This window comes from Myxocyprinus asiaticus, chromosome 38 (assembly GCF_019703515.2).
Source record: "Myxocyprinus asiaticus isolate MX2 ecotype Aquarium Trade chromosome 38, UBuf_Myxa_2, whole genome shotgun sequence".
NCBI lineage: Eukaryota > Metazoa > Chordata > Actinopteri > Cypriniformes > Catostomidae > Myxocyprinus > Myxocyprinus asiaticus.
In genome coordinates this window covers 12,428,635-12,454,706 of record NC_059381.1, presented here as the reverse complement: position 1 = coordinate 12,454,706, position 26,072 = coordinate 12,428,635, and the positions used below count along the sequence as shown (strand labels likewise).

General features: G+C 35.7%; 2 protein-coding genes across 4 annotated transcripts; both read left to right on the top strand.

The window, feature by feature from the left end:
- The first annotated feature begins 268 nt into the window (after nucleotides 1-268).
- zgc:193801 (uncharacterized protein LOC564476 homolog) lies at nucleotides 269-7,573 on the top strand. The gene is given in 7 exon segments (XM_051677895.1): nucleotides 269-404; nucleotides 1,486-1,656; nucleotides 2,046-2,079; nucleotides 2,082-2,164; nucleotides 3,812-3,949; nucleotides 4,146-4,238; nucleotides 5,519-7,573. Coding segments are annotated over 7 exon segments (972 nt in total). The 5' UTR covers nucleotides 269-389; the 3' UTR covers nucleotides 5,957-7,573.
- A 6,734-nt stretch (nucleotides 7,574-14,307) lies between these two features.
- mzt2b (mitotic spindle organizing protein 2B) lies at nucleotides 14,308-21,570 on the top strand. 3 transcript variants are annotated; one of them, XM_051677808.1, is made up of 5 exons: nucleotides 14,308-14,501; nucleotides 15,587-15,789; nucleotides 15,892-16,043; nucleotides 18,593-18,718; nucleotides 20,743-21,570. In XM_051677808.1, exons 2-5 carry the CDS (start codon nucleotides 15,605-15,607, stop codon nucleotides 20,892-20,894), a joined length of 615 nt encoding a protein of 204 aa, XP_051533768.1. In that variant the 5' UTR covers nucleotides 14,308-14,501; nucleotides 15,587-15,604; the 3' UTR covers nucleotides 20,895-21,570. The 3 variants fall into 3 exon arrangements, with proteins under 3 accessions (XP_051533768.1, XP_051533767.1, XP_051533769.1); XM_051677807.1 differs by having other exon boundaries at nucleotides 14,317-14,501; nucleotides 15,570-15,789; XM_051677809.1 differs by lacking the exon at nucleotides 18,593-18,718 and having other exon boundaries at nucleotides 14,336-14,501; nucleotides 15,570-15,789.
- Nucleotides 21,571-26,072: the final 4,502 nt, after the last annotated feature.

Here is a 26,072-nt window from a genome sequence, read left to right as displayed (position 1 = left end):
ATCAATAGTAAAAAAAAAAAAAAAAAAGAGAGAAAGAACATACATACTATAATTAACGTGTCTAACGATAAGTAAAACGGAAGCCTTTTAATAAATAACATAAAGAGGTTGAGGCCATAGACATATAAAATACTCGCCGATTGTGATGCTGATTGGTTTAAAATTCTACCATATATGCGGATGGCCAATGAAGCTAACTTAAGTTGAATTCTAACAACGCCTATACGTCATCACGTTCGTCAATTGTGGCTGGAAACTTGCAGTGAATGAATGTGTGAACGCACATATGACGAACCACACACAACCGCTCTGAAACGGGATGTTTCATAGGCTGAAAACTACAACCGGACAACTGATTTTAAAGCGGATGCCTATATCATATCCGAAGCATGTCAGCTTTTGTGGTGAGTGGCAGTTTAAACGGAAAATGCTGTGAGTTTTGCGTTAGCGTGATAAAGTTGTTAGCCTGAAAAACTGCATTAAGCTATTTTAACTTTTTAGACCAATGTAATTAAGTGAAATATATAATATTTGTGTTGTAAACCCTTATATGATCTGATAACAACTCTTTAGTATTTTATTGAGATTTATCGAGCTGTAGGCCCTATGAAATATAAGTGATGTATTTTGTCTTATGTGCCAGTTTAAACATCTGTAATTAATTTCCATTCACACGCATGAATAATAAAACGCTCTCTGCAGACAATAGCTTTTTGGACGATTTGGCATGGTGGTGGTAATGAATTTGCTATTTGTTGATAAACTTGCCTCTTAATTAAATTAAATTGCCATTTAATGTGGCAATGCTTGTATTTACTTCTAAGGGGCTCTAAAATGTTGAATAATCGCAGATTAAAAGAATATATACAGGTGCAAAACATCTGCAGGAGGGATGCACCGATATGAAACTTTTTGCCCAATATATATATATATATATATATAGGTTGATACGGATAACAATTTGTTTGATATCGTGGGGCCTAGTGTGCAATTTATGATTGCGAATGATATTGTTCCTATCTGTCTTAAGCAGGCAGTGGTTCAGCCTCTTATTAAAAAAACAAATCTTGATCCCGATATTTTAAATAATTATCATCCTATTTCTAAATTACCAATTTTATCGAAGATTTTAGAGAATGTTTTGTCTCCGCTTTCTTCATTTTTAATAGAGAATGATATTTTGGACAGATTCCGGTCAGGATTTAGAGCTCATCACAGCACAGAATCTGCTCGTTTTTAAGTTTTTAATGATAATTTATTAGCCGCTATTTGAATTATGTTTCACCTTAGCGCTGCCTTTGACACTATTTACCATGCTATACTTTTGGATCGGTTGATATGTGAGGTTGGCATTCAGATCCATGTTACACAGGTAAAGGTGGATAACATGGGTTTTTCACAGGTTAGATAATCCTTGCTCACATTTCCATGCTGCCATTCCAAATAATTATAAATACATACTTACATACATAAATACTCTTACAGAATGTGAATTGTCGACAGTATTATGGAGAGAGTTCAGAGGCTCATGCTAAAGCATATGAAGGGCTGGAAGTGAGTTTTGGACCAGATGGAGATCACACTAGCATTGGATCCACCTTAACTCAGCCCATCCTGACCGCTGGCTCTGAAACCCTATTGACGGTGGAGCCAAAGGTAGACAAACTAACACTCACAATGGCATGCCAAAGCTTCAGTTAAAGGGCTGGTTCACCAAAAAATGAAAATTCTGTCATTTACTCACCCTCATGCTATCCAAAGCCTTATGACAAGGAGATGTTAGCCTCCATTAGTCACCATTCACTTTCACTGCATCTTTTTTACATACAGTGAATGTGAATTATGAAAGATGCTAATTCTGCCTTTTGTGTTCCACGGAAGAAAGAAAGTGATATGGGTTTGGAGCAACATGAATGATGACAGAATTTTCCATTTTAGGTGAACTGTCCTTTCAATGCATATTCATCAGAAAGCAAGCATACATTAATACTAAGCATCTTGTTTTTGACGTTAAAATAGCATTAACTACTTCATTGTGTTTGAAGGAAGACGGTGAGAGAAATGGAATCCCACTTGGTGCTGGAGACAGACTCTAGTCCTTATGGACCCTGATGGACAGGGAGGCAGCATGATCTTTGACACATCCACTGGTATTCTCACTGAACGGGAACATCATTATGAACCTTTTTCCAGAATGCAGACAATAGAAAATGCAACTTAGATTTGTCCATTCTTCTGTCATTTTTGGCACTTTTAAAGGAATAGTTCACCCAAAAATTTACTCACCCTCATGCCATCCCAGCTGAACGCAAATTAAGATTTTTAGAAGAATATTTCCGCTCTGTATGTCCTCACAATGCAAGTGAATGGGTACCAAAATTTACCAAAAGGCAGCATAGAAGCAATCCATAAGACTCAAGTGGTTAAATCCATATCTTCAGAAGTGATATTAGAGGTGTGGGTGAGAGACAGATCAATATTTAAGTCCTTTTTCTATATAAATTCTCCTTCCCATTAGGTGGTGATATGCACGAAACATTTGAATTGCCAGAAACAAAAGAAGAAGAATGTGAAAGTGAACGTGGAGATTGATAGTAAAAAGGACTTAAATATTGATCTGTTTCGCACCCGCAGTTATTATATTGCTTCTTCCAAGATATGGATTAAACCACTGGAGTCAAATTGATTACTTTCATGCTGCCTTTATGTTCTTTTGGAGCTTAAATATGTTGGTACCTATTCACTTGTGTTGTGAGAACCAACAGAGCGGAAATACTCTTCTAAAAATGTTTTATGTGTTCAGCAGAAGAAAGTCATACACATCTGGAATGGCATGAGGGTAGGGCTGGGTATCGATACAGATTTCCCAATTAAATTCCGATTTACAAGCTCTCAATTCGATATTGATTCATATGGCTATATTTCAGTTATAATGTCCTTTCTGCTTACATATGAAATATATTGTCTCCCAGCTACTGCTGTTAATTGTACAGGCGACCTTCTAACTAGATACAATATAAAAATTAATTTGACTAATTATTTTTTATTAGTTTTTCATCATTTTGGTCACATTTTAGTTTTTAAAAAATGAACAAATCAATGTATTTAATCAATAAATATTATATTATATTTATTTACATTTGTATTGATTAATTGCATAATTTGTACTATTTACAGGTATTTACAGTGATTTGTTGAACACGTGCTAAAAACCAGTACTGTCTCTAAGGAAATTAAGCATTTCTGTAAAAAGCATCTTTAAACTAGCACATGTTAATGAGAGAGACTTGAATGGCTTTATCTCATCTGTGCTATGCTTTCTAGAACAGAAAGAGTATTAAAAGGGACATTATCCAATTACAAATCAATTGTGTGGATATCGTCTTTGGACACACATATTACATGGAAAAACTTTTACTCTCAACACGCAGTGAAATGATCTCGCTGTTGAATGCTCCACCTCTATATGGCACAATTACTGGTGAGTGAAATCTAAATATTTACTAAAATATAAAAAATTGCCAAATATATCCATTTTTGTATATACAAATTTGGTTGCAAATGTGATTTATTTATTTTTTTATTTTTTTTATTTTTTCATTGTAGTGGAAGGGTTGTGCATAGAGTAAAAGATTGATCCATGGCTTTTGAGAATCTATATCAAACTGACCAATGTTTAAAAAAAGAATTAATCTTTTTTTGCCCAGCCTGACATGAGGGTGAGTAAATGATGAGAGAATTAAAATTTTTGGGTGAACTATCCCTTTAAGAAGTGTCAAGGGTCTCTCTAAAATCTTTGTCGATGTGATTTCAGGAGGCTGAGGGTTTTGAATAAACTCTGCTACAGAAACAACTTCTGGAACTCCACCAACATACTGTCACATTACGCCAAGAGAAGGAGACTATGGAGAAGACACTACGATCTGAGATAAAACAGCTCAAAGAACAGGTATGCTTTTTAGAGTTGGTTGAAATATATCTTGATTACATTACTGTATGAACTCTTCAACTTTTTCTAAACAAAAGGAATGAAAATTCTATCAATAAATACTCACACTCCTGCTCTGTCATGAGGGTTTGATAAGGCCAGTGAAGAAGTGTATGTCTGATGCTTAAACTGTTTCTCCTTTTCTCATTATTATAAGGTTGCAAGCCTGGTTCAGTCTAATGTATGAATTTTTGAGGAACTGCAAGCATATCAATGTCCAGACCACAGCCAGCAAAAAGTTGTCAAACTTGTAAGTGTTCTGAATGTATATGCACACTTTATAAGGGATAAGGTAGTAAGTTATGTGATAATCAGAAATGTATTATCACAGTCCAATCACCACTGTGCAATTAAATAAGGCACACAACTCCATATTGTTCTAGGGAGACTGCTCTTGTAATTAGTGCATTTTCAAGTCGTTTTGGATAAAAAGCTTCTGTGACAAAGCCACTTATAATCAGTGTGCCCCTACACCACAGCAATTTTATGCATATTTGCTAAGTATGTCTCTCTCTGATCAGTTACAACTTGGCAATAATGTGCTAGGCATGCTGATTAGGTGAGTCATTTTCTGCCCTTCAAAGACAAAATGCTGTAACTACAGGTTTCTGTGGCATATGAGTTCGACTAAACTATGCTAGAGATTATTTAGCACAGACGGCCACTTCTATTAAAATGAATGGGAGAAATTGGAACACCCAATGGTCAACGGATGTAGAAAGGAACTCCCGACCTACAGATGAGAGAGCTAATCACCTTTTAGATACAGACATTGTCTGTCAATCAACTTGAGAACGCACATGTGCATTAACTATACAAGCTGGGAAAATGTAAAATTGTAATCGATTAATTGAGCACTTGTTCATCTTAAATATTCGACTAGAAAAACACTACTCGTATTGCTATTTGATTTTCCTTTGTGCCTTTGCCTGCAGTGGGCAACATTAAAATTGCTTCTCTCATCTAAATCTTGCCATTAGTTCTCCCAAAAAGAAAATTCTGTAATTATTTTAAGTAATTGTATCACTTCAGAAGACTTGGAATGTATGTTTCTATGTGTGAGTGCAAATGTTGTTGTTGTTTTTTTAATCTAGATCTTTTTGTTTCTGCATAGTGCAAATTTTTTCATAAGAAAAACAGGTTCAAAAGTTGAACTTAAATTCTAAATTGCAAGTAATCGATTACTCTTTGCTTTATGTGTTAAGAGTACTCGACGACAAAACTACTTGAAATGCCAGTCCCTATTGTTTACATAGAAAATAGCTGCCCGGGAGCCTTCTAGATATGGCAAAGAGTGGACTGACTTGCTAAAAAGTCTTTGACTATGATCAGAACGTATTGAGTATTTTATAATGGTCGGAAAAATCTATAAACTCCATTTGAAGCCATTTTTTTTGTTTCAGTGTTGCCGTAGTTACTACGTTTGGCTTTGTAGGGCAGTATTGTTGCATACTTTTACTAATTCATGTTAACTTATAAAAAAATAAAACATTAAAATTCTTACTGGATTACTTTCTTTCTTTTGCATAGATGGAGAGGCTTGAAGCGCAGCATAAAGAACTCCTACAGGCCAAGCTAGCCTCACTCAGGAGAGAGATCAGGTCTGGTGCAGAGAATATGCCAATCACTGGCCACAAGGGGACACTGGAGTTCAGTGTAGATCCAGAGAAACCGCAAACTGAAGCAATTGGTAGCACTTTAACAGGACTGGAAGATATGGATGTACAACTACAGACTGAGCTGCAAGAGGGTTTAAAATCCTCAGAGCTGGGAATAGAGCCAGTTTACATGATTCCCTGTTTGGAGAGCCCTAACTTGCACATAGTTTTGCCAAACACTGACTTGACCACATCCAAGGTTTTAGAGGATAAACAGGAAGTGTCATTGTCCCTTGTGTCACCTAAGAAACACAGCTCCATGGATGACCCCGAAGAGATAGTGGAAACCAAAGTAAAGAGAGTTTGTTGAGAGTGACTTTATATTACAAACACTCCATACTCCATTCCTTTTTCTTGTCACTACTAGGAATTGCTGTTACCTTTGCCACAAATTTGCAGGCCAAAAATTATATATAGGGATCTGTTCATATTCAATCCTTGGCAAAATACACATACAATTTTAGCTCTGTTTTTAGAGATACAGTACTGTACCGGGCAGAAAAAAAATCATGTGAATTGTTACATTTCTATGATCCAACAGTTTTTCTTTTTTTACAGAAAATCTATTGCCCATGATTATTTACACCGATCAGCCACAACATTAAAACCACCTGCCTGATATTGTGTAGGTCCCCCTCGTGCTGCCAAAACAGCACCAACCCGCATCTCAGAATAGCATTCTGAGATGGTATTGTTCTCTCCACAATTGTAAAGAGCGGTTATCTGAGTTACTGTAGACTTTGTCAGTTCGAACCAGTCTGGCCATTCTCTGTTGACCTCTCTCATCAACAAGGCATTTCCGTCCACAGAACTGCTGCTCACTGGATGTTTTTTGTTTTTGGCTTCATTCTAAGTAAATCTAGAGACTGTTGTGTGTGAAAATCCCAGAAGATCAGCAGTTACAGAAATACTCAAACCAGCCCAGTATATGTGTATATGTAAACTATATGACCATAGCAGAACTGTATATGTTGATGCACAGGTTGTAACCATGCAGATATGTCTAGTTTAAATGTTGGTTTATTATGCTACATTGAGTTCTCACATTGACTCAGATGTTCTTAAGTCTCAAAGGATGTCTGTTTTTTATTTCTGTTTATACAGGATGATTATGAATTCATGAACTAAGTAAACATTTTGTAATAATGAACACTTGAGTATGAAGTTTGATAAATAATGTGGCTAGATATAGTGGCAATGATCTTAAAGGGATAGTTCACCCATAAATTAAAATTCCCCCATCATTTACTTACCCTCATGCCTTCCCAGATGTGTATTAGTTTTTTCTTCTGCTTAGGACTGAAAAGACTTCAGTATTGATCTCTTTCTCACCCACTATCATATGGCTTCTGAAGACATGGATTTAACAACTGGAGTCGTATGGATTAATTTTATGCTGTTTTTATGTCCTTTCGGAGCTTCAAAATTTTGGTACTCATTCACTTGCATTGTATGGACCTACTTAGCTGAAATATTCTTCTAAAAATCTTCGTTTGTGTTCATCAGAAGAAAGACACATGTGGGTTGGCATGAGTGTGAGTAAATGATGAGAGAATTCTCATTTTTGGGTGAACCTTCCTTATAAAGTCAACATGAAATGGCATCCACAACCCCATTTTAACAGTGTTTGGACATATTTCCGATAGGAACAGGACATTCAATAAGAAAAAATTAGGGTGGGACTTGATTTTATCCATGAGAAATTGACTGGATCAAAAAAAAAAAAAAAAAAGTGGGCTTATATCAGAAAGGAGCCTTATATAGGTTATATAACACCAATCATATGAAATCAAGGGACAAACATTCTTTTTAAAATTATGAATTTCTTATTTTGTTTGCTTTTTGCACACTTGTTAGGCCTTACAGTAAAGTTTAACCTGAGAAAAAATGAGTAAAAAATAAATATAGAGTGGTGTACCAAATGAAAGAGACGTTTTTTTGTTTTTGTTTTTGTTTTTTTCAGGTAATTGACAAATTCAGTATATATGTGTTGACTTCTGCTGAACACGAAGATTTTTAGAAAAATATCGCTCTGTAGGTCCATACAGTACAAGTGAATGGTGGCCAGAACTTTGAAGGTCAAAAATGCATATAAAGGCAGCATAAAAGTAATCCATATCCACTCCAGTGGTTAAATCTATATCTTCAGAAACTATATGATAGGTGTTGGTGAGAAGATGATTAATATTTTTTTTTTTCTATAAATCTCCACTTTCACATTTTTTTTGTTTTTGGCATTTCACATTCTTTTTGCATATCGCCACCTACTGGGCAGGCAGGAGAATATATAATAAAAAGGACTTACAAATGTGTCTTTCTCAACCACACCTATCATATGGCTTCTGTAGACATGGATTAATTTATGCTGCATTTATGTGCTTTTTGGACCTTTAAAGTTCTGGACACCATTCACTTGCATTGTATGGATCTACAGAGCTGAAATATACTTCTAAAAATCTTTGTGTTCAGCAGAAGAAAAAAGTCATACACATCTGGAATGGCATGAGGGTGAGTAAATGATGAGGTAATTTTCATTTTTGGGTGAACAATCCCTTTAAATAGGGTTACTTGACTATTTGAAACCTTTTTTTATTACTGAAAAGTCAAGGGGCATGTTTGTCACACATTTAATAATGACCCTATTAAGAAAGTAAAAAAGAGTTTTGATTTCATGTAAGGGTGACAACACAATGGTTTCAGGTTTGACCCCAGCTTATATTGTCTCAGTGACATTAATCAGTTATGGTGTGTTCACATCATATCGGAATTACTGTAATAGATGACATAACTCTGACGTTACACCGCAGGAAACCACGCTTCTGGGTTCTTTATAATATATAATAATATTATTTGTAATATAGGATGTAATAATGTCTTTTAATGTTAATAAAAGTTATTATAAAACAATATCTGTGGTTTACAGTGAAGAGAGTATGTGGGTTCTTTTCTGAAATATTGGCAAAACAAGTTTAAACTTGGTTCAATGAGCCTGTGTGATTATGTCGGACATGTAACAGACTGATGAATACACATCCTCACTTGCTTCACACACTTCTAAAGCCTAAGAAATGTGTTATATAAAAATAAAAACTACCACTAGACATGCAATGTGTCTTTACTGCTTAAAAAAAATAACTTGTTTAAATGACTGGCGTCCTGTTGCTCTGACCCCCATCATCAGCAAATGTTTTGAGAGACTAATCAGAGATTACATCTGCTCTGTATTGCCACTCAATCTTGACCCGCTGCAGTTTGCTTACCGCAACAACCGCTCCACTGATGATGCCATTGCATCTACAATACACACTGCTCTCTCCCACCTGGAAAAAAGGAACACTTATGTGAGAATGCTGTTTGTAGACTACAGCTCAGCATTCAACACCACAGTGCCCTCCAAGCTAGATGAGAAACTCCGGGCTCTGGGCTTAAACAGCTCGCTGTGCAGCTGGATCCTGGACTTCCTGTCAAGCAGACGCCAGGTGGTTAGAATGGGCAGCAACATCTCCTCATCACTGACCCTCAACACTGGCGCCCTGCAGGGCTGTGTTCTTAGCCCACTACTGTATTCCTTGTACACACATGACTGTGTGGCAACACATAGCTCCAATGCCATCATTAAGTTTGCTGATGACACGACGGTGGTAGGTCTGATCACTGACAATGATGAAACAGCCTACAGAGAGGAGGTACACACTCTGACACACTGGTGTCAGGAGCACAACCTCTCCCTCAACGTCAGTAAGACAAAGGAGCTTGTGGTGGACTTCAGAAGAAAAGACAGAGAACACAGCCCCATCACCATCAATGGAGCACCAGTGGAGAGAGTCAGCAGCTTCAAGTTCCTGGGTGTCCACATCACTGAGGAACTCACATGGTCCGTCCACACTGAAGTCGTTGTGAAGAAGGCTCATCAGCGCCTCTTCTTCCTGAGACAGCTGAGGAAGTTTGGAATGAACCGCCACATCCTCACACGGTTCTACACCTGCACTGTGGAGAGCATCCTGACTGGCTGCATCTCCACCTGGTACGGCAATAGCACTGCCCACAACCGCAAAGCACTGCAAAGGGTGGTGCGAACTGCCAGACACATCATCGGAGGTGAGCTTCCCTCCCTCCAGGAAATATATACAAGGCGGTGTGTGAAAAAAGCTCGGAGGATCATCAGAGACTCCAGCCACCCGAGCCATGGGCTGTTCTCACTGCTACCATCAGGTAGGCGGTATCGCAGCATCAGGACCCGCACCAGCCGACTCCATGATAGCTTCTTCCCCCAAGCAATCAGACTTCTGAACTCTTGATCTCCCACGATCAAAATACATCAGCACTGCACTTTATTACCCTTACTCTTATATCTCACACCGGACTGTCATAAATTATATTATTATTATTATATTATGTTCTCTCTTAACAACTAACTATCATCCGACAGCCTGAATGTCAATACAGTACAATACTGTACATTCTATATATATATATATATATATATATATATATATATATATATATATATATACTTTTTTTATATATATTTTTATTTTTAATTTTTATTGAATAATGTGTATCTATATAGTAAAAAAACAACAAAAAAAAAACAGCGTATTGTATAGTGTATGTTATTATTTGTACATTGTTGAGTGTAATTATGTGTATAACAGATGTTTAAATTGTGTTGTGGTAATTTGATGTTATTGTAAATTGGTATATGTCTCATCACTGTCACGACTGCTATGTTGATCGAAACTGCACCCAAGAATTTCACACACCATTGCACTTGTGTATATGGCTGTGTGACAATTAAAGTGATTTGATTTGATTTGATTTTGAATTGTTAACCCATATACAATAAAGAATATTTTACTTAAATATGATCATATTCCATATCAAAACTTAATAACAGCCATTTCGATTGAACAATATTATTTACTGCATTTAAAATAAATGCAAAGACATCATTTTCACTGTATGACATTATTTTTATTCACTTATCCTTTCACAAACAGTAGTTCACGTGCTGCGGTGGTGGAGACGGGATCTGTTCCTCCCGTTATATCGTATATGGTGGTCTTCATCTTATAAGATCATTGTTAGATAGTACTCGAATTCATATCCGTCACGAAATTGATATAATACCTTCCATTCTTACTGACCATAAAATGATCCATGTTATGATTAGTTTTGATAGTTTAGCTGAAAAAAGATCTGGGTTTAATTATTGGAAGTTAAATAACTCTTTGGAAATGAACAATTTCAAAAAGTTGTTAAAGATATTATAAAGGATTCTTACAGTAAAGCAAATGATTCTAAAATGTATGGGAAACATTGGGAATTAATAAGAAAGTTTGCTATTAGGTTTGGAAAAGAAATCGCCAAAGCCAGAAGGGTTAAGGAGGATTCCAAAATTAAACATATTATTCTTATATATGTAAAACATAATTTGTCTCAGATAGATAAAGACATCTTAGTTAAATTACAATTAGAATTAGATCAAATGTTTGAGAATAAAGCTAAAGGAGCATTTGTGAGGTCAAGGCGCAAATGGTTGGAAGAAGGAGAAAAGAACTCCTATTTAAAATTTAAAATAGTTTTTCAATCTAGAAAAGAGAAATACTGAATTGTCCTATTTAAAGAGACTTAGAATTGATGCTAAAGTTTCAACAGACTTAAATGAGATCTCTCAATTTGTAACAAGTTTTTATAAATAAATTATACACAAAAGATGAAGGTATTGGAGATGCAAGGTCTTTCTTGGATAATATTAAAATAAATTCTACTATAATAGACAAAGACAAAAAAAAAAAATGTTGTGACAGGGAAATAACATTGGATGAATTTCATAAAAATATTGCCAAACTGAAGAATAATAAATCACCGGGTAATGATGGTTTAACTGCCGAATTTTATAAAACTTTTCAGGAAGATCTTTCTGTGTTCCTTTGACATGTTTTTCAGGAAATATCAGAAGCTGAGAAAATGTTACCTACAATGATTCAAAGTTTAATAACCCCTATTCCAAAGTCAGGTAAAGACCCACTTAGTATTGAAAACTGGAGGCCTATATCATTAATTAATAATGATGCTAAATTGTTATCGTCTATATTTGCAGAGAGGTTGAAATTTTGTCTGGATAAAATTATTGATGATTGCCAGTCAGGTTTTATGCATAGCAGATATATTGGAAATAATATTCATCAAGTTTTAGACCTAATTGATTATAATTTTTTAATTCAGGATGAAAGTTATATATTATCCAATGATTATTTTAAAGCCTTTGACTCTGTGGACCATACATTCTTGATGGATACTCTTGGTATTTTATCAGAGCGATTCGTACAATATACAGCGATTGCAATACCTTTTGGAACAACTCCCGGATTTAACATTTCTAGAGGTGTAAAACAAGGAGATCCTGCAGCTCCTTTCTTATATTTATTAGTTATGCAAGTGTTGTGTCTTCATGTTAAAAAGTATTTGTTTACTTGACAAAGAAATAAAATGTTCACAGCTTGCAGATGACACAACCATATTTTTGAGAAGTGACAGAGAAATGGATGCTGCACTTAGGTGTTTAGATATATTTTTGTCAGTCTCAGGCTTAATTATAAATATTAATAAATGTGAATTGTTCCCTTTGAAAGACATACCTGATGGTGTGGTGGAATTGTGTGGCATACCAGTTAAAAACCAAGTCTCTTATTTGGGGATCAAAATATGTAAAAATCAAAAGGAAAGAACTGATTTAAATTATCTTCCATTAATTGATAAAGTACAAAAGAAATGTAATGCTTGGTTAATTAGATATTTTTCTTTGACTGGTAGAATATTGCTGTCAAAGGCTGAAGGTTTGTCAAGATTAGCTTATACAGCAATGGTTTTAGATGCTCCAAAGTCAAATATTAGGCAAGTTAATAAGAAAATGTATAATTGTATTTGGAAGAATAGGCCACATTACTTAAATAGAGGTATATTAGGTCATCTATTTCATCAAGGTGGTTTAAATGCTATTGACTTTGAAGTTTCTAATATGATCTTTAAAATTAAATGGATTCAGAATTTTATCAAATCTAATAACAAATTGTGGTATTATATCACAAATTAAGTTTTTAACAAAACTGGCGGTATTAAGTTTCTTCTCAGTTGCAACATTGATATTAATAAAATCCCCATTAAACTGTCTAACTTTCATAGACAAGCTCTGTTATCCTGGTTGCTGGTGTACAAACACAATTTCTTTCCCCACAAATGTTTGATTTGGAATGATAACAATATTAAATATAAGAATAAAACACTTTTTTTTTTTAAATATTGGTTTAGAAATAATATTTTATTGGTGACGCAGAATTTCTAGATAGATTCAAATTTCCAATATCTGCAAAGGATTACGCAGTCGTTTTTGATGCCATACCTTCTGGACTCCTTCAATTGTTGCATGTTGCTGATATTGTTGATTTGAATATAACTATTGACCTCAATTTAAAATTAGATGGTATAAGTATTGTTGATAAAAATGCAACAATAGTTTCCTTAGACAGATTTGTCAGTCTTTTAGGATACCCCCAGCTAAAAGTTTCTGGAATTCACGCTTCCAGGACATTAAGTGGGAGGAGGCTTTTATGGTTTCCAGGAGATACTGTGTCATCAATAAGATTCCAGAGGTTTCATTTAAAATTATTCATTGTATTTACCCAGTAAATCAGGTCATAAAAAGATTTAAGAAAGATATTGATTTGGAATGTGTGTTTTGTAATTTGAATGAAGACAGTATTTGTCATCTTTTTTTTTAATTGTATGTATTTGCACTAAATTGTTCTGGTGTGATTTTAAGGTCTTTTTTAAGGAGATTTCTGGATCTGATATTACTTTGGAGGACAAATATATATATATATATATATATATATATATATATATATATATATATATATATATATATATATATATTACGATAAGCCTTTAGAAAAGAAAATTTGTTTTGTTCTTAATTTGTTTATTATTTTAGGGAGATATCAACCTCATAAATGCCGATGGTCAAAAAGTACACCTAGTTTTGTACAATTTAAGTTTGAGCTTTGTCAGTATCTTAAAGCATTGAAGGGTGTAAGGAACACCAAAGCAAAAAAGACTATAGATTGTTGTAAAGCCTTGAAATGTTATCCTTTTTAAGTTTTTTGTATTTATTTTGCAATTAGAGATATGAATTTGATTTCAATACCCCTATGGATATAGTTCTTAATTTTTGTATCATTTTGTTGTTTATTTTATTTATTTGTATTATGATATTTTTACAGATTTTTTTGCAATTATTGTCATTGTTATTTTGTATTTGATTATTGTGTGATTTGTTACTAAATAAAGCTAAAGAGGCCGTTTGCCTATTCGTTCCTATGGCAAAACTTATAAGGCCAAAACGGCTTTGTCATTGATAACAGTACAATGTTTATCACTTCATTAATTCACCTCTATATGTTTTTGCTAAATGATTAAGAACAAAAAGAAATGCTCCAGGCATCAATGGCACAATAAAATAGCATATTAAACAGAAATATGTTCACTACCGCCAACTGTTGAGGTCGCAGCCATATTGGTTCTTGTCACATGACGTCACGACTGTCAAGTTGGAGCTTTCATGGAATTCCGAGTTTACAACTTGTGATTACGTGCACAAGTTCAATAGATATATCAATAGATTTTAACGATTATTATTTACTTAAAGTAAAAATGCCTGTAGCTAGGCAAATACGTCCTAAGGAAGCGAGCATGCTCCAGTCCAGACGGTGGCAGTAAATATCTTGTGTGGAGTGATCAACGACCAACAAAACAAACCTTGAGGGTGTAGGGCATCTCAATTTAGTGTCCTTTTTGTGAGTATCATATTAAACTTTACAGTTTGATTTTGAGCACAAACAATATTTCTTTCTAACGTATAAAAATAAATGCAACAGGAAAATGCCACCATCGAGCTTAATGTGTAATTTGTATGGCAGCTAGGCAGCTAATCATGCAAACTGGCTTGGTTTTTTGTATAGGATATTATACTATATTGATTTGGTTGTTTTTAATATGGGATAGTGGTCTGACCATGAACGCCGTATTAACGTCTATGAACATTACATTGTTTAATGACAGGTTATCCTCTTAGAGATTTACCATTGAGTTGTTGCTATATTAATGCGGTAACACTTTACAATAAGGTTCCATTCGTTAATAGTTGTAAATGCATTCGGTATTATGAACCAAAAAAAGAAACAAGATTTTTTTTTTTTTTTTTTTTTTACAGCATTTAATAATCTTAGTTAGTGTTAGTTAATAAAAATGCAACTGTTCATTTTAGTTCATAGTGCATTAACTTATGCCTACATACAGCTTTTGATCTGAAGTATGTCGTACTACATGTTGAAATGAATATTAACCATTATTAATAAATGATCTAACAAGGAATAAAAAGTATGGTTCATTGTTAGATCATGTTAACTGATGTTGCGAAATAATGTTAACAAATTGAACGTTATTGTAAAGTGTTACCATTAATGCTGTATAGCCACTTTGGTTTGCCTCATTTGATTTATATAAGGGGTTGTTAGTGAAACCATTTAATGAATGACTGAATATAGGTACATTTTGCAATATGAAGCACTTTCCATTTTGGCCATTGTGAGATGACTTTACTTGAACTTACAGTGTTATCTCGAGTTCCATATATGATCTATATTGTTTGTCTCAAGCGTGGGTTTGTTTTGTGAGTTTAGACACAAATAAAAAAAATAAATAGCCTATATATTTATAATATAAAATGTATTATTATTCAAGGCTCATTGTAGGCTCAATTTAGTTTGAATGCATTAATTTTCTGGGATTAAATGTGATTTAAACCCATTGATATAAGGATCAATAATATCTTATACAGAGATGCACTGATTGTGTTGTTTTAGGTATGTTTCATGTGTAGGTATTATAGGTGACGCATATGTCACAGTCAGCACAGACCGGCACGATGCCCACTGCCCCGGACTCCCCCTCTCTTAGCGTGACTGTCAGCGGAAATGTGCAGAAATATGGCATCAAGAAGAAAAAAGTGTTAAATGCAGAGGAGACTGAGCTGTTTGAACTGACCCAGGCTGCTGGGATCATCATTGATCAAGAGGTTTTCAAGTGAGTGCAATGAAAACAAAATCACATTATACTTTAAGTTATTTGTTTTTCGGATAATATCTGTCTCTATTGATTTATCTGAATGTCATATTTTCTCTATAGGATCATAGTGGATCTGTTGAAGATGAACGTCGCTCCTCTGGCAGTCTTTCAGACCCTAAAGACTATGTTTGCGGGACAGAAGGTGTCTGAAACATCCACCGCTGACACATCCACAGCGTCCCACACCACTACTGCACCTTCAGAGTCTAGAGGTGAGTGTCGCTAATAGATAAACCAAGTCAGACCAATACTCTAAGTGACATTAGAAACGAAGCAGAAGCTTTATCTCTGTCCAGCTATCGTGTCTTACAAAAGAAAAACACAAACCCTTTGTCCTTTGTGTGCAAAGCTTTAGGGGTTTTGTGTGTGGGGGTTTTAATCTGCAATTACAAACAGAAGGGTCTCTCTTCTCACTGGATTACTTCTTCAGTACCAACTGATTGTTCATGTCTTAAACACGCAGTCTAAACCGTCCAGCTATATATCGGCTATTAACTCTGCCTCTTTAGATTTTCTTCAGAATTTTCTCAAAAAGTGTGAGGAGTTGGACATTCACTTTTGGAATAATTGCTATTTTTCCATACTTCAGCATTTAGGTCTTTGGATGTTTTATTTTAAAAAAGGCTTACAAAGCTATTATACCTACATAAAGAATGCAGAAGGATGAGTGCTGTTTAAAGCCCAAAGTATACTTCGGTCAGATGTGAATGCTAGGCATTGATTCAAATTTCCTCATCAGCAGAGTGCTCGAGCACTGAACGCATGTGGCCCTATTTTTTTAACCGTACGTACTTTGAATGTGCAGTAGGCTTATATGCACTTGGAATTATTTGCACTTATAGGCCTTTTTCACACTTCTGTGTTCGCACAGAGGAAGCTTCGCTTTGTTGCCTAAAACAACTTCCACGGCATTCTATTTCAATGGCAGTGCCCGCTGAGTGGAATTATTATGGTCTATTTTATGTACAATTCATCTCAAATACTTCTACACAGAACATGGATGATGAAACAAAGAAAAATGCTTTCATGTTAATTGATGCATTTTATAATTTTAATGGAGAGTATGTATGTGAGAAGGCAGCATTTTACAGAGTATAAGTATGATTTTTATTAGAGGAATGCAAGATATAGTATAACAAGAGTACATTTACACATTAAAGAGCATTAAAACAACACAGGGGTATACAGTATGTATATATAAAAAAAAAAAAATTATATTCCAAGTAAAGATTGTACAGAGTATGAGCAATGATAATGATCACATTACTTTCATGTACTTACTTTAATATAATCTTCAGGTATGTAATTAGATTAATTTAAAAATGTTCAATAAAGAAACAATGCCATCCCAGAGTCCGATTACAGACAATTACTGGTTTAATCCTTGTATACATGGAGTTATGTCCTCACAGTTTGGGTACGATGATTGGGAAAACGTTCACAAGCGACTGAATGCAATGTAAATAAAAGAATTCAGATGAAAATGTCACAGTGTCTACAACTGTATTATATTTAAAATACCAATGGGATATTAACAATAGTCAAAACAAATACATTAAAACACAGTTTCTTTGGATATGAGTTGAGCACAATAGGGAGTTACCTGAACAGTGTGAAGCTCCTTATGAACCAGGAAAACTTTGCACTGATAATTGCCTCGCTCAGATCCTATTATACATCAAAGTGGAAGATGACACACATGGTGAAGTTCTGTATTGAGCCAAAGAAACTGATGTTTTCTGCCAAGTGCATCTAAGTTAGTTTAAAGGGATCGTTCACCCAAAAATAAAAATTCTCCCTTCATTTACTCACCGTCATGCCATCCCAGATGTGAATGACTTTCTTTTTTCAGCTCTGTAGGTCCATAAAATGCAAGTGAATGGTGATCAGGCCTTTAAAGCTCCAAAAATGAGATAAAGTCAGCATAAAAGTAATTCATATGACTCAAGTGGTTTTATTAATGTCTTCTGAAGTGTTTCAGTTGGTTTTGGGTGAAAACAGATCAAAATATAACTCTTTTCACTGTACATCTTGTCATTGCAGTCTCTAGACACGATCATGATTTCAAGCAGCTTGAAATCATGATCGCCAAGGAGACTGCTGCAAGATATACAGTGTTCAGCAGAAGAAAGTAAGTCATATACATCTTAGATGGCATGGGGGTGAGTAAATGATGAGAGACTTTTTGATTTTGGGTGAACTAACCCTTTAATTTATTTATAAAATCTGGCACTCATCCATTGACAGAACTATGGGTGGATGTTCGATTATGTGGACTGTAATAAAGACCTATTAGTGGGTCCACAAGGTGGCAACACTCACAGTTGAGCTTTTGCTGTCACAAAGAAGCTCTAGAAGATGTAATGGCTGCTAAACATAAGGAGATGACTGTAAAAACAACAGTGGATGTACATGTCAAGAACGCGTGTGTGAGGAGGTCTGGAGATACCTTCATTTGTATAACTTGAGTCTAAAGGAAAGACATTTATGAGTCTAAACTCATAAATAGTCTAGTCTCTCATAGCAGTCATAGGGTGTATGAGTGCACAGTCAAATGAAGTATATTTTGAAAGGCAAGCATTCGACTGTAGGCAGACCGAAGTATACTTTGAGCTTAATAGTTTGTGTTTAACAGGTAATAGTTTCTGTTTTTGGTCTTGTTACACATAAACATCTCAGACTCTTTCCTCAGATTACACTTTTCATGTTCCCTCTGCTGTTTGTGCCACTGTATTTCTCATATGTGTGTGACTTCCTGTAGAAGAGGAGTGTGTGGTCTCTGCAAAGAGCACTAAAACTGCAGCCCCTCCCTCTGCCTCTGCACCCCGCCCACCAAGGGGAGGGGCTAAGATAGTGGTCTACAGCTCGGGTGACACAAGCGCTCAAGGTTTTTCCACATTCTCTCTCTTTTAGCTTGGGTCCTTCATCCTTTTTTAAAACTGATGCTTTCAAGTTCAAGGTCTTCTGTTCACTTCCATGATGAACTATTTCACATTTCTCATGCTGACATAACGAACTTCTTATAACTAATTCCTGCCTCAGTTTCATAGCACTTCATTTGTCATCCTCATGCTCTGCTGATTGTGTCTGTCATTTGCGGGCTCAGTGCTCCTAACTTTGGGGTTCAATTCCCCAGATCTGCTCTCTTCATGTGTCTCATGGACTCTGTGACTCATCCAGCAATAGAGTCCTGCTTTCATGGTAAATGAGTGTCTGTTAATGGCGTGTGTCGAATGTGACACTGTAATGCACTAGTGAACCAGCATCCTGCAAACTTGCATGCTTTTCATTTCAACTTCGATTGCAGACATGTCAACATCATAAGCTTGAAACTGTTGGTGTTTGCTCACTCTGCCATTGCATCACTAATTACTGTGTAACTATGTACTATACAGCTGGTTTCCTTGGAAAAAAGGGGCTAATTTTAAAAGTCACTAAAGTACCTATACCAACTACCCAGGCCCACAAAGAATCTGCGCACCCAGAACTCTGCAAAAAGCTGTGCAGGTTTCCACAGAATTTGAACGCCCATCACGAAAATTTCCTGCTTATATTTAATTACAAAATCAAAAGAAACATATCAGAAATTATATTTTGCAAGTAGGAAATAAAGCCTATTTTTAGGGCCATTAAAGGGATAGTTAACCCAAAAATGAAAATTGTCTCATCATTTACTCACCCTCATGCCATCCCAGATGTTTATGACTTTCTTTCTTCTGCAGAACACAAATAAAGATTTTTAGAAGAATATTTCAGCTCTGTTGGTCCTTACAATGCAAGTGAATGGTGACCAGACTTTTGAAGCTCCAAAATTCAAACAAAGGAATAAAAGTAATCCATATGACTTCAGTGGCTATGTCTTCAGAGGTGATATGATAGGTGTGGGTAAGAAACAGATCAACATTCCCATTCTTTCACATTTTGAAAGTGGAGATTTATGGTTAAAAGGACTTAAATATTGATCTGTTTCTCACCCACGCCTATCATATCGCTTCTAAAGACATGAATTTAACCACTGGAGTCTTGTGGATTACTTTTATGCTGCCTTATGTGATTTCTGGAGCTTCAAAGCTCTGGTCACCATTCACTTGCATTGTAAGGACCAACAGAGCTGAAATATTATTCTAAAACTCTGTGTTCTGCAGAAGAGAGCAAGTCATACACATCTGAGATGGCATTAGGGTGAGTAAATGATGAGAGAATTTTCACTTTTGGGTGAACTATTCCTTTAAGAATTTTTTAGTGTGTGACATTTTCATGACAGTTGCGCACAGTTAACCTTCCAATTCTTTATTGTATAATAATTACCGCAACAAAAATATTATTTAAATTATATAGTATTTAAACTTCATAGTAGTACTCCCTTGTACTCCCATTTTCACTGGTTTTAATTGAGAAAGTAATTATACATCAGCATCTTTTTTACTGTAATATAGGCTAGTTAAAAAAGGACTGTGTTACGGTTATGAGAATCAACATTGAAAACAATGGGAATTGTAAAAGCAAATGTCTGGATGCATTGTGGTACTGAGAATTGGAAGGTAAAATATGCTTACATTAAGTGTCCTTAAACAATGTCACAATTCAAAAAATTGTAATGGTCCTAAATGTAGGCTTCATTTTCTTGACACAGAATACAATTCTGTATTTCTATTCAGAGTTAAATATGACCAGGACAATTACTTGACAGGTGGGACTGATTATTTTGTAAGAATCACTCAATAAAAGTGTAGTATTTTGTCTAAATATATTTGTAAATCTAATTGTACCCCAAAATCAATGCAAAGAAAAATGCAAAAAAAAGAAAAAAAGCAGATTCTGTCTAGGACTGTCTATATTCTCATGATATTTTTATGTGTATTATTTATTATGTTCATGTGCGTTTCTTTCTTGCGTGTATTTTTGATTCAGTACGCAGTAAAACAAGTTCAGGGCAAGGAGAGAAGACTGCAAGAGATGGTTCCAGCCAGCGGGTTCCACGGCAGGTCAGCGCCACCAGGGGGCAGAAGAGTGCCAAGAGTTCTGGAAGTAGCAGCTCCTCTTCTCAGCTCACTTCCAACTGAAATTCTACATTAAACAATGCATACTAAACTCTCTCAAGTTACACTCCTTTGTTCTTGTGATTGAGATTCCTGAAGAATTTAAAACTTTTTCACTGTAAATAAAAAGTTGTTTTAAAGGCTTATAGTCCTCTCCATTGGGATTCTTTGCTTGAAAAAAACTCATTTTGCATAAAATTAGCATCTTATTCAGAGAGACCATAGCTGAAGCTTATAATTTTGTATGGTGTATTTTCAGCTGTGGTGTTGAAAGTGGGAACACCAGACCCGATTAGTGCATACACTTTCACACCAAAACAATAATTTGAGGGAAAATGCTGCAAATCTTTATTCTAAACTTTTCACTTTTGAAATGTATGTAACCTGATATTTTGTTTTAGAGGAACACAAACGCTGGTTCTATTTATTATTTTGTGAGCCACTTTAAATCACCTGTCTTGAAATGTAGACAGTGATGTCTAGATTGGCTTGTGAAATGTTGTTTTTAAGTTTTTATATGATTTTTTTCAAGTGTATTGCTCAAATAGCTCTTTTACATTTTGCTTCTGGTAAACACATCCCATGTTTTGAACACATAAGTTTTAAAATTTTAGATGATGAAGCACATGGTTGTGTGTCAACAATCTGCTTGAATTTAATTCATGTATATGAAGCAAAATAAACACTTTTTTTCCAATTAAGCAGTGTTGACTTTGTTTCTCATGCCAGCTTCTTAAGCACTTCAACATGCGATTACAATCATTCTTAGAAGTGTGATTGCTCTCTTGATTCATTTGGACCAGAAAGAACTCCATTCTTGATCGGCATACTTCATAGAACATGTGGAGTGAAATGGTCAACTTAAAAGAGACGTGGTCAGTGAAAGTGCATTTCTGCTTGTATACTGCAGTTTCTTTAATGTTTGGTCACAGTTGGTGATAGAGCGGAGGCCAAGGTAAAACCGTTAAGCCATGCACAATGATTATAGAGTGTCTCTTCAATAATGACCTGAAGGCAAACAAAGAAGTATCAATTGGGTTGTTTCAGAAAAAAATATGTCGATGTGAAAAACTTGAGAACGATGTGCCTGGTTCTGTTTTAAAAAGAGGACAAACACTTAAAATAGAAACTGGGCCAGATTAATAATCTTAAGAAAAAAATTTTTTAGAAAATTCTGGGGAGATAAGAATGGATTTTTGAGAAAGCAAAATATTCTTAACTTTTTTTTTCTGCTGTTATAAAAGAAGAAGAAAATAGTAGTTAAGAAGAATTTTGTTCTGAAGAATGTTTTGAGAATCTGGCCCCTGTTCCTTATTGTATTCTAATTGGATTAAACAAGAATCATTAGATCCTGCAGGATTAACACTTTACAATAAGGTTGTATTTGTTAACATTATTAAGTACATTAGGTATCATAAACTAACAATGAACAGTGATTTTTAACAGCATTTATTAATATTGGTTAAAAGAAATCCAGTTGTTCATTGTTAGTTTATGCTAGTTCATAATGCATTAAATAATGTTAACATATATAATGTTTAATTTAAAAAATGTATCAGCAAATATATGTTGAAATTAAGCAGGATTAATAAATGCTGTAAAATAATTTGTTATAGTAGGTTTATGTTAACCAATGTAGTTAAGTAATGTTAATGAATACAACCTTATTGTTTAGTGTTACCAGTTAACTTAAGTTCCCATATTCAGTTTATTGTTTAGTAAGATCTTATTTTATTCTTTAGGATTGGTTGTGCCTAATTGTTCCTATTCCTTAGGTTTGTTTGACCAGCAAACAAAGCATCAGGTTTGGAGTATCTAAAAAGTGTTAGCCCCAGCTGATCCAGCCTCAACACAAATCAACATACCTAGCAGTTCAATGTATCACAGCTTGACCAAACGTTTGCGTTGGTGCATGAGGCAAACTGCAAATGCATATGTTGAATGGCTTGACTGAGCTAGGTTACTGTAAAATTCTGAAAAGCCACCACATACGTGTTAAAAAAAAAAAAAAAGCTACAACTGTGGCTTATTCTGTGCTTTTCTTTGCTAAATGGCAGGCAGACAGTCTTTTCACTTCCAAGGTCAGTGGACTGAAGTGAATTCATACAGATTCACTGACTGCACAACTGCTTTCCCCTGAATACGAACTTAGGGACATTTATTTACACTTCACCATCTTGAAGGTCTTCATTTGTGACCATAATAAGTTTCTCCACCATTAAGATTAGTTTTGCAGTGATCTGCAATTTTAATGGAACCCAGTTGGGTTGGTTGACTACCAGTTAATTGGGCAAAGTGTGTCAGTTCTACACCACTAGCCTGACCCAACCAAACAGTTTTCCCAGAAACTTTCCCTGCCCCTCTCTTCCATTGGTCAAACAAACTTGTAGTTCCGCTCCAAACACGCACCATTGGCTGATCCAGAAGTTAACATGTCGAAACATTGAATGGCAGCAGAAGAGCGATTTATATCATGAGGAAAGCAATTCCTGGGTGCTTCTCTTTTTTTCCTCTCTCCCCTTTTCTCCCCAATTTGTAATACCCAGTTCCCAATGCACTCTAAGTCCTCGTGGTGGCATAGTGTCTCGCCTCAATCTGAGTGGCAGAGGATGAATCTCAGTTGCCTCCGCGTCTGAGACCGTCAATCCACGCATCTTATCACGTGGCTTGTTGAGCGCATTACCGTGGAGACTTAGCGCATGTGGAGGCTTCACGTTATTCTTCAAGGCATCCACGCACAACTCACCACGTGCCCCACCTAGAGCAAGAACCATATTATTGTGACCACAAGGAGGTTAACCCAATGTGACTTTACCCACCCTATCAACTGGGGCAACTGGTTACTTAGGAAGCCTGACTGGAGTCACTCAGCACGCCCTTGATTTGAACTTGTGACTCCAGGTGTGGCAGTCAGTGTCTTTACTTGCTGAGCTACCCAGGCCCCCGGTGCTTCTCATTTTTTAAATTGTTCATCCTCGTTTCCTTTCCTTGCTTCTTTTCCTCACTTCCTAGCTCCACCCTCTTAGGAAATGAGGAAAGTATCCAAGGAAAGGAAACAAGGATGGAGGAATCAAAGCAAGATGGATTTGTAAAATGAAATGTCCCGCTCACTCACACGTCACTTCAGAGTGTGTTTTTGCACAGCTGCAGTAACTCGGCGCACTTGCCATTCAATAACCATGTTATTGAAACTTATTTATTAATATATTCACAATAAATCAAATTAATTCAAGATGCACAGTTGAAGTATGTGTCAATTATGGTTTATATAAACTGCAAAGGTGATACATGAATTAAAACTGTTGTGTCAGATGTGAAGGGGGAGGAGAATTGATATGTGCATCAGGTGCTTCGACCAAAATGTCTTCCGCATAGGATGCTCCTGTGTTTCCCTGCTCATGCGTCCTCGGGGAAGCTTCCTCAAACCTCGGTCTTCACAGTGCATTTAAAGAATTGATACATCCTTCATCATGGCGGGCTTTGGTCAGTTTCCGGGTCTTGGGCTGAAGGACAGAGGAGTGAGGAAACAGGTTGCACGATTTAGGAAATGAGAGGCATCCCCATATTGGTCAAATAAACTATAACCCAATCTTAAAGAGATAGTTCATCCAAAAATGAAAATCCTCTTCACATTTCCTTAACCTGGTGCTATCCCAGATGTATACAACTTTCTTTCTTCTGCTGAACACAAACAAAGATTTTTAGAAGAACATTTCAGCTCTGTGTTTCCTCACAATGCAAGTGAATAGGTGCCAAAATTGTAAAGCTCCAAAAGGACGTAAAGGCAACATAAAAGTAATCCATAAGACTCAGAAACAGATCAATATTGAAAGGTGCACTCAGTAATTATTTCCTAATTTAAAACAATTTACTCCTAAAGAAATGAATAGTAATTTTGAAACATATGTACTGTATCAAATCATTAACAATGACATGAGATGAAGACCCTAGTCATATTAGTAACCTTATAAAAGCTGTTTAAATCTACATGGAGAGGGTCTCCTCATGGGGGCTGCCAAGTTAGGATCACATGACTTGCTGAATATTTCTCGCTTAATCTCAGTAACTGCTCTGTTATTGGACACTTTAACTCATATTAATCATGGCTGACTGTGAATAGTGAATTTATACTATTGTGTTTGAATGATGATGCATCCACACCACTAGGTGAATGAACGAATGTTGCTCTTATATAGCGCTTTTTCTGATACAACACTCAAAGCGCTTAAGTGGTGCTTAGGTCCAAGATTACATAAATACAAAAATTACTAAGTACACCTTTTAGTCTTTTTTTTTACTATAAGTCTCCACTTTCACCCTGCGTCTCAAAAGGGATAAATAAGCCTCCCAAGGGCACTTCGAAGTGAGAACAATCATGATATTCATGCTGTAAGATTGCTTCAAATATAATTTCCAATAAAAATTACTTATAAGGTGAGTTCTGAATAAACTTCATTTTTGAACCCCACACCATTCAGCCTTCCAAAGCTCTCACAGTGAATGTTAAAGTCTTTGAAGAGAATAGTGCATAGGGTTGATCACTTCTGAATGGAATGCACCATCACTTTCACATTCTTCTTCTTTTTTTTTTGGCGCTTTGCATTCTTTGTGCATATCGCCACCTACTGGGCAGGGAGGTGAATTATGGTAAAAAAAAATTTTTTATCTCTTCTAAAAATTGTCTTGATTACGCATGTAACCTCGGTTACCGGAGAAGAAGGGGACAAGACATTGCGTTAGGAAGCTGACGCTATGGGGAGTGTCCTTTCTATACGACCTAGTTTAAACCTTTCTACAATAATGGCAATTCTAAAATTGGCTATAGTGTTTAAGCCCCGCCCTTTTAGGCACGAAGCTGTCTGGTATAAAAGCAGGCGCGCAAACACCATTCCTCAGAATTCTCTGACTGAGTGACAAGAGCGTATCGCTCGCACCTCAAAGAACTCTGAGTCTGTAGTGTGGCCAGCTTACACAAGGTCTCGTTCCTGTTGTCTCAGGGAACCGAGTTTACATACGTAACCGAGACATTCCCTTACATCTCAGTACACTTGAAATTGTACTTGAAATTTAGTTCATACTATATACTGTATGAACTAAAGTTATATAGTATGAATTAACCCCTTCACAAACCCAGTCAGGAAGGAAGTTTATTTGTAATGAAAGTGCCTGTGACTTTTGGAAAATACAATGGTCTAAATGCAG